The sequence below is a fragment of the Leptopilina heterotoma genome, unplaced genomic scaffold, assembly GCF_015476425.1.
Source record: "Leptopilina heterotoma isolate Lh14 unplaced genomic scaffold, ASM1547642v1 Lhet_135, whole genome shotgun sequence".
NCBI classification, from domain to species: domain Eukaryota; kingdom Metazoa; phylum Arthropoda; class Insecta; order Hymenoptera; family Figitidae; genus Leptopilina; species Leptopilina heterotoma.
The window spans coordinates 3,054,507-3,066,944 of NW_025110854.1; the positions used below are offsets into that span (position 1 = coordinate 3,054,507).

The following is a 12,438-nucleotide window of genomic DNA, read 5'->3' on the forward strand; positions in this document are numbered from 1 at the left end:
ACAAGTTTTGGGGCCTTTAATTTTTTTCAATTCGTCAGCACGAATTCAATGCTTGCCTTGGTCATTTCTTACTAATGCGAATTCGATTGCACAACTTCAGGCAAATTGAATCGAATTCAATCGAATATACAAAGAGCTTGAATGAATACCGCTTTCTACCAAAATCTTAATTCATTTCAATCCGTTTGAATTAGTTTTTTTACTGGGTATTTATGTCAAATAAGAATTACGTCAAATGACATTTATGCCAAATGAAATTGATGTCAAATGAATTTTATAACAAATAAAATTTACGTTAAATAAGTTTTATGTCAAAAGAAATTTATGTTAAATGATTTTTATGACAATGGAAATTTATGTTACAAAATTTTTATGTCAAATGGGAATTAAGTTATCTGAGTTTTATGTAACATAATATTTATGCTTAATGAATTCTATGACAAATGATATTTATGTTAAATGGTTTTTGTGTGCAATGAAATTTATGTCAAATAATGTGCATATTATGTGAATTTTAATTTAAGTAGTTTTATATCAAATAACTATTTGGTTAAAAAAGATTTCGGGAATAAGCATGCGTCTCAAAGAAACGATACTCCTTCATTTGGACAGTTATTTATTGTTGATCAAAACGAAGCTTCCGAAATTCGTTGTAAGAATAAAATGTTTAATTAAACCGAGATATTGTTGATGGAATAGATACAGCCCTTCGGGATTGTAACCTTTTTGCACAGTCCTACCGTATGATGCATGAAGAAATTAAAAAAACGATGACTAAAAATAATGCAGAAATTGAACCTGAGATGCAATTATTATTTTCATCAAAGTCTGGGATGGATAGTAAACGTTATAATTTACAAAGTGTGAATGAAGTTGCAGCAATTTTTACTACAACTGCTGATGGTGATCTTGATTATCATTCTCATAAACATTTCTTTTTCAATTTTTCTTTAAAATATTTATTATATTTGCGCCATTATTCTCATTGTAAGTACTTTTCTTTAAAAAAATTAAAATATTAAAAAAAGGAATGCGCAAGAGAAAAAACGCGCGCGATCGTTCTCGTATTTAATGAAACAGGCCTACCTTGAAACACTTCTGGCCAAATGAAGGGCAGATGATGGGGCCAATGAGTCCCTCCTTTCGCAACGACATCGGTGCTGATAAGACGTGAGTCTGGACCGGTAATATTGGGGGATCGGGGCCACCACAGGTTGAGGATCACTATCTAGCCTGCAATGCAGCTCTATGTCGGGCACCGATCTAGTAGCGGGGTCTTCGTTAGTGGCACTTTCCTCGGAGCCACCAAGTCCCGACACCGACAATTGGGGTGACGCTACTAGAAATGTTGCTCGGTCTTGTCTTGTGAGCACCGGCTTCCCCTGTGGTGTCGGCGGCACCACAACTGGCGGCGGTGCCTTACTTATCAGAGCGGCAGTTTCCTCACTGCTTCCATAATCATTCCCTGTTCCACCCTCTTGCGAACCATTTCCATCAGCGTTCATGATTCGCTTCGCGTGCTAACCAGTTACGTCACATGACCATTTTTCTGTAACAAAAGAAAGAAAACAATCTGTTTAGTCACATTTTTATCGAAAACTATAAATCGGATTACAACATTTTGTTCGCCCTTTTGCGTATTTATGGTTTAAGTTGAATAAATATTTTTTTAAAGTTCAACTCAAAAAAGTTTCTTGTCCTACTTTGACGGTCAAAATAATTTCTTTCGTCGTGTAATTAAAAAAATTAAACTATTTTTTCAAAGGTTCTAGTTTTAAAAAATTGTTAATTCCTTGAGTGAATGAAAGCAGTGAAATTATTTACATTTATTTCGTCTCTTAAATCTCCGAATAATAGTTTTCGACGCTGAGAGTCAATGCTTACTTACATCAAAGACATTATTACTGAACACATCATAATAGAAAAATTCTCTAAATACAAATTCGAACTTTCAGTTGCGAATTACCTTTAGTAGAATCAATAAACAATTTCTAATATAATTCAGGAAACCAAAACTGCCACAAACTGGTACTAAAGTTTCCATTGTTTTCAAACTGCCGTTAATATAAATTAACCTTATATTATTATATTTAAATTTCTCCCTTTCCCAGAACTCTATCAGAAATGGTTGCTATTTCCAAAAAACAAAAGTAAACTACAAAACATTTTTTAATTAGATTTTTTGTAGTCACTGTTGCAAAAACTTGGTTTTTTCACACAAATGAGGTCAAAAGGTACATACAATTTTTTAGACAAAAATAGAAACAGAATTTCTCTTCTTTCAATTTGAAATTGCAATTTACGTGAAAATCCTATTAATCGCGATTTTTCTCTCATAACAAGTACAAGTAATTGAAAATATTTTAATTGGAAATGAAAAAAAAATTGAGAACGAATCTCTTCAAGTGTGTTAAACTAGTTGGATCAAGTAATTAAAGTTTCCTTTGAATTTGAATAATCTAATATACACAATACTTTTCCTATGAGGAAGCAATAATGAAAATTAATTATTAAAATGCACTCAAGATTATCGTGATGCGTGATTATTGTTTTGCATGCTTTGTTCCCAAAAAGTGATTAATTTTTTTTATTTAAAAATAATTTCAGAGATAATTTAAATTTTATGTAGCATTTTCGTCTTGATGATTATATAAGAATTTGAGTATAAAGAGAACTATAAAGTTTAGATTCTCAAAGTGATTCACATTGTTTGATATATTCCTTTATCGTAAACCAAACACTAAAAAATTAATATATATTATAAAGACCTTGGAGCCTCTAAAATGAAGCATAATACAAAAGGAATAATTCCAATGAAGAACATTTTTTCATCGATCGCAGGGTGATCGGAATTCATTGCTGTCTTATGTCTACATGTCTATGAATCTAATATTTTTAAATAAAAAGGGTAAACAACCAAGAAAGATGTTTGTTTAGACTCATTTAGGGTCAGTTTCACCAACTCCGATTAAAAGTTAATCAATGATTATAGTCAGTTTGACCGCCCATGATTGGTGGATTAAGGATTTAATCATTGATAACTTTTAATCGGAGTTGGTGAAACTGGACCTCAAAGATGAAATACCTCGTTTTTTACCGAAATTTATTGAGCAGTATCATTTTTATATATTTTTTAGAAACAATTCACAGAAAAAAATGTACTTCTGACACAGCCAAAATTATGGATATTCTTTCAGTCATTTTGACACAAAAATTTTTAAGGAATAACTAAAGAAAATATTTTCATTATAGAATATTCTAAAGTAAGATTTTACATTAGTTTTTTTACATTAGTTCTAGAAAATAAATAAGTAAAAGTGCACACGTAAAACTGCACACAAGTTAATTTTTCGAAATAATTTTATTAAATAGAAATTAAAGACTGTATGGTTAAAATGTATACCGCTAAACTGCATGCAACATGCATACGGTAAAATTGCACTAAAAAAACACAAGGGACCATACACCCTTTTTACCCTGTCGTCTGCTATCTGAAAGCACTATTTATGTACCTCTGGGATAAAAAAATATTTTCTTTTACAAAAAAATTGTCTCAAGTGCGTGCTTCATTTGAGAAAATAACCAACTAGTGCAATAATCAAAAAGAAAAGTAAACGACAACATCAATTAAAGGAATAATTAAAATTGATATAGAGTAAAACACTTTGTTAAGGGGTTGCTTGATAATCAATTTCCTTCAGCTTGTATAAACGCGCGACTGATAAGGATTTGACCCCATTTGACAAACAACATGTGTGACACGATGCGGCTACTTCGCACTGGAAATATTTTGACTTTATCCGGCAGACCGTTACAGAGTGAGAGCTTACGAGAGGCTATTTATTGTTCTAGACTAGCATACACAGAGATGGTTAAAGTGTGAATAGTTGGAACATATATAGTGAAGTAAATAGTGAAACTATATCTTCATAAACGTTATACTACCCTGATACACAAAGTGCACGAACTGTAATACACGTCAGGGGTACGGTATGTCAGGAATTCTTGTGTCCATGACATCCCAGCCTATTGAGGGCATGTACATTAATATTCATTGATTAGAAATTTACATTAATTGTATTCGCAATTAATGCTGCCTGCCATCGACAGGCCAATCTCTTCGTCTCAAGACTCTCCAGGAAAAAATCGCGGTGGAAAGAAAATGACAAAATTATTCATTAGTTGGGAAATTTATAGCATCATCTTTTGATAATTTAAATGTAGTTTTAAAATAATGAACAACTGTAAATAGCATCAAATTTATGGTATTTGTTTCTCGTCACTTATTGTAACAATAAGCAATTGTAATTATCATTAATCGTAACTATCATCACAATAAAAGAAATGATTTCCGAATTTCATCTATATAAACTTCTGGTTAATAAATTATGTTTGAGCTGTCTGTTACTACCATGCGCATGGGTAAATTAGCATTTGTTTGGCTGTAGCACACCCAGTAATATTGTATGGTTAAAATAATTAAAAGTATGGCAAATATCAAGAAAAGTTTTTTCAGAGTTTATTTATTTGTTAGTATCAATTACCAACAACTGTACACTGTAAACCAATTAACTTAAATTAAATACCACAAGCGTGCTAAATTTAATGGGTGATAAGAGTCAGTACATACCAGCCGAAAGTTATCACTGGTGAATTAATTTGACAATTTCAGTAGATAACCAATAAAATAATGCATAATATAGATTTTTCGTGCGCTTTCCAAATTAATTTGCTTTCACATATAGATGCCATACTTCCATTACGTATATAGTACAGTAACTATTTTATACTACCATATTAATTTCAGGTGATATTAAAAGTTGATTTAGACTGTCAGACATTAAGCTCGTCGGACAGGGCTCAATTGAATTTGAACCAATAATTTTACAGAGTAATTAACAACGTATATTTTATGATAATTCGAGTGTTTTGCCATGGCTTCTCTCGAATAATGACGTTAACGAGTATGTAACGAAGCATTATAGGATGTGGCATGATATACTGTCGTCACGCATCGAATTAACTGTCGTCGTCAGAGGATCGAGTCTACGTCGTAAAATGTTCAGAAAACTAAATTATTAAATTATGTTTACAGTGCTCGTAGTATTTACGGTTATGGTTAAGACGGTTGACGGCTATGTCGTTTGAGGCTTAGACCTCTTAATGTTGGTTATCCTACTCGAGAGTAAACCTCTTGCTGATGGTTATCCCACTTGAGGTTAGACTTTGGCTATGCCATTACGTTCTAAGAGTGAAACCGTGAAAGTTAGGTGAATCGTTCCTGAATAGCTGCCAATCGTGATAACATCAGTTGTAGCTATACAGTAGTTGTGTGTAGTATAAGTAGTAACTATACTTATAGTAGTTAAAATATAAATGCTATAAATGATGCCATAAATTGTAACTCCCAAAAAATGTAACTATCACACACAGAGAAAAATTTCATTTGAACCAAATATACATAATTTATTTGAGTTACATAAAAGTATATTTGTTTCAGAGGTTTCCCTCTCCTCTGGCGAGAAAACTCATTAGACTGGTGGTCCAGGCAAATTCGAGTTCTCCTAATTTCAAGTCGATCTGTAGACGCAAAAATTTAGTATTAACTTTGATACAATCAGTATAGAAAAATTTGTAAGAGAAAAATTACGATGTTACAGTTGCAACTACTATCATAAATTACAACTATAAACGAAAGTAATTAGAACTGATCGAATAAAGAACAAACTGAAATTATAAAATTTTTAAATTTTACATTATATATCAAAAGTTGCTTTACAATATTTCTTCATGATATCATTGTTGAAATTTACTTTATTTTGTAAATGCAAGTATAAGGGAAGAAGAAGGGGGGAGGGGTTAATTTAAATAGAAAAAATCGTTACTGGTTTATAATTAATATTAATAATTGGAGACGCTTTTGTAGAACAACATGACGCGTAAAAACCTCTTGCTAAATAATTCACGATTTACTGTCACCAGTCCATTAATCACAGTTTGAAAATCTTACTCAGACTATTCGCATTTTTTTCTAACTTTAAAAATTCTCATCAATCACGAATAATCAAGAGAGGAATATTTTAAAAAAGTTTAAATTTATACCACAGGACTATGAGGAATAGGAAAAATTTATTCAAATTTCATGTCCTATTTTAAAAATAGAGATTATTTTCACAGAGTATAATTATCAATTTTAATTGATGACAATTTTATTATAAAAATGGATCCACTTTTTAATAAATATAATATGTTAAAATTTACTTATTTATATATCTTCTTATGAAAATTATCATATTTTTATAAATTAAAACAGAAAAAAAATTTTACATCCGCAGGGAGCAATTTCTAAATAATTATAAGGTTCCCCGTAGTATTGTGATGATGTTAAATGTCTTTATATACTATTGAACTGCAAGTTTGTCATAAATTCATTCACTTCAATCTGCATACGTAACGAAGGACATTTGCGGTGACCATTTCCGCAAAATCACTTAAGTGGAGATTATAGGACATTTCGGTGTTAAAGCTTTCGAACATAAAGCCATGGAATAGAATACTTGAACAGACTTCTATCCCCTCAAGCCTCTCCTAATTTGAATACCAGACTGGTTAAATATATTCCCCTCATTTTTTCATTAGATTTATATTCCCTAAAAAATGTATCCCCTCATCAATAAAAATTTATACTCGTTTTCATATGATTTATATTCGACATTCCTTCCTCCGAAATATTTTTATTTTACTTATTTTATAGGTACTTTGTTGCTCGAAACAATTATTACATAGCAAATATTCACAGTAAAAAGAAAATCTTATTTTAAGGCACGAAAGCTGCCTTAAATTAAGATGCAACATTTTTAAGACAGTCAATGTTGAATTTACGCACGTTTTTCGTATCCTTTAACATTATAGCAGACAGTGTTGAATTTAAGGCAACTCTTAAATTAAGATTTACTTTTTACTTTTTTTGTTCTTTTATTATATAATAGTATATTTTGAGCCGATTTTAAACATTTTCAAAAATTTTGGCACCACGTTGTACTTGTGGACCATTTGTTGAAAATTAGCCGCCATCTTGAAAAAATAGATGCTTAAGATTTTTTTTGCTGAGGATCCATGGACGCGGTATTTTGAACTTTTGAAAGAAACACCCTTATTATTTCCTAGTAAAAATATAAAGAAAAAGAAATTTTTTTTGAAAAAAATTATTTACAACTTTTTTTATGTTTGTTAGAAACAAATTCTAACCACATTTCAAATCTAGGGATGCACTTCGAGCGAGTCTCGTCTCGAAAAAACCGAGAATTTTGCGAGAGAATCAATGAAAACAATTGAATGTTATATGTTCATGTCTTTTCTTTTATATGAAAAGACAAAGTCTTGTCGTGCATCCCTATCTAAATTTGAAAGAGCTTTAAATTTTACGTCAGAAATGTTACATGCAAATTTTTTCTCATGTAATTTTCATACCAAATAGAATGATCAAAGTCAATGGTAATTTTTCATCCGCTTGGGCCTTTTAATGGATTAAAAATAAGTAAAATATTCTACATTCACTTTTTTCAATTTTTATTTTATTACTCTTGCTTTTGTTGAGTTGTTGTTTGTTTATGTTGTCTCTTTTTCTTATTCATGAAATGGAGACGTATTTAAATTTTCGTAATAAAAATTTAACAAATTAACAATGTCCATTATTATTGTTTAAACAATTGAATATTCATTTCGTGAGAATTAGCAAGGGGGTTAATATCGGACTTATTGAATTATTTGGCATTCGACATTTCTAACTATAGATACTCTATATTCTACTGGGACAACGTCTCACTCTATGAATCATGTAGGTATACAAGGATCTTCATTAATTAACATGCATACTCAATTCAATGTTGTATTACACTGGATAAACTATGTACCTTTCTTTAGATCGTCAATTTATATTTTCCTTTACGCACTATTTTCCACCTAATAGTTTGTTTCACTCAATTTATTCAAATTAGCAAAGCAGGCAAGTCTTACTTCCTTTGCAAGGAGAAATTCTACTTTCCCAATTTCAAAAAACAAATATTTCTGAATAATAAATAGAAAAAATTTATATCCATTTAAAGACATTTTCTTCACTATTGAAATACTATGCAAAAAATTTATGATTCAAGAAATTTTATAAACTGAGACAGATGTATTTTTTTACTGCCATAATTATGGCTAATTCTAACATATTGTATTGGTGGATACAGTGCAGAGATACAGTATTGCTGTTTCAACCATACGGATGCAAGGACCAGTATTATATATTTGAAGAACAACAGTACTGTGTTTAGTTCAGACAAAAGTCCTAACCATACTCGTATGTCAGAATTAACATTATCATTTTTTCCAATGTACAGAAAATAAACTTTTATAAAAAGATTATCACCGATTTGATCGTCTAATTTCTGCATATATATATAGTGTGGAAAGAACATAACTCAAAACGATTGAATTTGAATTGTTGACATCATGAAACACGCGATAACCCCGACGATCATAAAATGTTGCGAAATTGCTTCACTAACGATAAATGCGGAAATTCAATATTATTTCCAGACACGCTAAACTGCAATGTCTAAAACGCTTTTGTTCTCTATTGTAAAGACAATTGAATATTTCAAATATTCTACTTAACCAGTGAAATTTATATTGCAACGACCTATTTATGGACATTTTTTAAATTCATTATATATCATTAAGTGTAATTTGTCACATTAGATTATTTATGTCTTAATTCAAGCGGAAAAATAATTTATTTTTTCTACTTATAAATAAAATATCAAAATTGATTATTTAATTTACTACTACTGTTGTTAATTATCACTGACTGTAGCTATAGCTACTAAAAAATTTAGTTCTATAGAACTAAATTTTTCTGTCTCTGATTGAACATAATTATTACCGATTGTATATGGAGAGCAAGTTTCCAAAAGTTGATAATAATAATTAGGGTAAGTCCGGGGGAGATGGTCATATGGGAGACATGTCCAGTTGAAATATTTTACAGAATTTTTAAAGAAATATCACTTATTATGGGTTATTCTTCAACCTTTTGTGACTAATAAATTTAAACAACAAATAGTTGAAAAATAATGAAAATGTAAGTGTAATCCTTATACATTTTTTTGCACGGGTCTAAAAGAATTTGAGAATTTCTGATTTCTTAGTGCTATATTGTTATTATTTAACATAGGTACTTTTTAATTTTAAGTTTTATTGAGTAGTGCATAACGCACCCTTGGATATAAACAAAAATGAAAGGAAAAAATTATTTTATTTATTTAAAATTGTTTATATTAATATGTTACAAACTTAAGAAATATTAAAGAAAAACAAATTAAAAATGTCTGAGAACAAAATAATTCATCTAATTGACACTAGAGATGGAGATATATTTTTAGGTTGAGTATAGTAAGTTACAATCAAAACGGCATTGATTGAAGATTTAATTCAGTGCAGTATTTGAAATTTTTTGTTATCACTGAAAAAAATATATTTATGGTTCTGACATAAATATGGTCAATTCTCACATATTATATTGGTGGATATGGAACAGCCATACAGTATTGCTGTTTCAGCCATACGCAGTGTAGAACAGCCATATGTATGTGAGAGACAGTAATATGTATGTGGAGAACACCAATACTGTATTTTAAGAACAGCAATACAGTATTCCTGTTTCAGCTATACACTACCGTCCGTGAGTATCAGGAAGCCCCTTTTTTCATGATTGGAAAAATGCTTAAAACGTAGAAAATAAGAATGACAAAAATTTTTTGTATTTTTTTCCTGAAAGCTAATGAAATTATGAAAAGACTGACACCTGATCGAAGAATTTTCGTTGACTATTCTGTCAGCTACAGAAAAAATACTGGATTTTGCATGCTTTTCGTAATTTTTTAATTTCTCTAAAACTAATTAACTTTTTTTACCGTTCTTGGTCTTGTTTCAATCTCTATTCAATGTAGAATCTAAATTAATTAATGGTATTGTGATATAAACTTTTCCAAAAAAAATTGAAACTGTGAAAGTCGGATAAAAAAATTTTAAAAAACAGATTGACACTTTTTCAACAAAAAAAATTTTTTTCAATTAAATAATTAAGTAATTAAAAAGCTTTTTTGAATTTTAATATATCTATTAAATAAACATATTTTACATTGACCTTTTTGACACTTTAATATTCATGATAATTTTTTGAATTTTTTTAATCCTACCCGAGTCGAAATTTAGACCCTACTTACCCTCTGAAAATGTAGGGCTTATTCAGGTTTAGCAGTCATAAAGTAGGGTCTGATTTCAATACAATTTTTAAAAACTAGACCCTCCTTTGACTCCCAAAACAGGCTAAAATTTGCCAATCTTCCATTTGGAGAAGCAAAGGAGGGTCTACTTCTAAGAAACCTATACCGTACTTTTATACCTCGTAGACCCTACTTTCATACTCCTAGACCCTACAATTAGAAAAAGAAAAATTTGAAGATTTGCTCAGATTCAATTGAAGCACTTGGGATGAGTAAAAGTGGAATTTTATGTGTTTCATAGTCTATATACACTTCGTGTATATAGACGCTATAAAACACATGAGTATTTATGAATTTGCAGTACTTTTTGCATTTGCAGTGTTTCAAGTAATGCATTAAAAAGTAATTCAAAATTTTCTTTTAGAATGTAGGGTCTAGGAGTATGAAAGTAGGGTCTACGAGGTTTAAAAGTACGGTAAAGGTTTCTTAGAAGTAGACCCTCCTTTGCTTCTCCAAATGGAAGATTGGCAAATTTCCGCCTGTTTTGGGAGTCAAAGTAGGGTCTAATTGTATTAAAATTAGACCCTACTTTACTACTCCTAACACTCATTAGACCCTGAAAATTCAGGGTGATAGTAGGGCTTAAATTTCGACTCGGGTAGTTTTACGGTTTCAAATTTTTTTGGAAAAATTTATTTCACAATACCAGTTAATAATTTAGATTCTACATTAAATAGAGATTAAAAAAAAAGACCAAGAGCGCTAATAAAAGTTAATTAGTTTTCAAGAAATTAGAAAATTACGAAAAGCATGCAAAATCCAGTATTTTTTCTGTATCTGACAGAATAGTCATCGAAAATTCTTCGATCAGGTGTCAGTCTTTTCATAATTTCATTAGCTTTCAGGAAAAAAATACGAAAAATTTTTGTCATTCTTATTTTCTACGTTTTAAGCATTTTTCCACTCATGAAAAAAGGGGCGTCCTGATACTCACGGACGGTAGTGTACATCCTAACCATACTTGTATGTCAAAATTGACATTATAATTTTTTTCAGTGCATGAAAACTGCACTGAATCCCATGATAAATGTTAAAAATGCGACCAGAATAAGAGAAAAGTAATTTGAACGATTAAAAATCAAGTTTAAGCTAAAAGTAAAAAATTATATGTGTTGGCCATCTCTCCCGTATAACACATGTATCCATTTCTCCCGGACATTCCGAAAGAGATGGCCAAATGCACTTTTTAAAAAATTTAAATTTTGAAATTGTTTCAATGGAAATATTTTATTTTTTGTTACTTTAAAGTTAAATGTTCAATGTTTAATTATCAATAAAACTTTAGACAAAAATTGCCTTTTCATAATTTTACAGTTCTTTAAAAAAAAACTATGGCCATCTCCCCCGGACTTACCCAACTACTATCACTGATTCCAGCTGCTATTAATTATTACTACTATACTAAGGGAGAGTGGGACTATAGTATTCATAACTAATTGAAAATAATGAAAATAAATTTGTATGAATATAATGAGCCGTTGACAAATTAAGTCAGTAAGGCTTTAAGGGGATTGTGGGGGTCTAGATATTTGATTCAGGTAATCTATGGATGACCTCTAAGGATACATATAAGGTTTAAACGCGTTTTTTTCAGAACAACCTTTTCTCAAATGGCGGACACTTCATCTCTGAATCTACTAAACCGATTTTAATAAATGATAGGTCGTTTTGTTTGTTAGCTTGTCCTGTATGTTGAATTCACCAGAAAATAGTCAAAAATTTTTTTAAAAAAACCATCTTTGCATACTAGAAAAATAGTGAAAAACATGGTATATTCCCGAGTCGAAATTTAAGCCCTACTTTCACCCTGAATTTTCAGGGTCTGTTGAGTGTCAGGAGTAGTAAAGTAGGGTCTAATTCTAATACAATTAGACCCTACTTTGACTCCCAAAACAGGCGGAAATTCGCCAATCTTCCATTTGGAGAAGCACAGGAGGGTCTAATTCTAAGAAACCTATACCGCACTTTTAAACCTCATAGACCCTACTTTCATACTTCTAGACCCTACAATTAGAAAAAGAAAAATTTGAAGATTTGCTCAGATGAGTAAAAGTAGAATTTTATGTGTTTTATAGTCTAAGTGTATATAGACGCTATAAAACACTTC

The 12,438-nt window shown here is 30.4% G+C and overlaps 1 protein-coding gene across 2 annotated transcripts in view; it reads right to left on the reverse strand.

Annotated features, from left to right (window-relative positions):
• Positions 1–12,438, reverse strand: part of LOC122497695 (small conductance calcium-activated potassium channel protein) — a 659,102-nt gene that overhangs the window by 485,826 nt on the left and 160,838 nt on the right. For both annotated transcript variants that reach the window (XM_043604959.1, XM_043604958.1), the window contains exon 2: positions 1,087–1,549. In XM_043604959.1, the coding sequence (XP_043460894.1) occupies positions 1,087–1,505 (419 nt within the window). In that variant the 5' untranslated portion in view covers positions 1,506–1,549. The remainder of the gene's footprint in view (positions 1–1,086; positions 1,550–12,438) is intronic.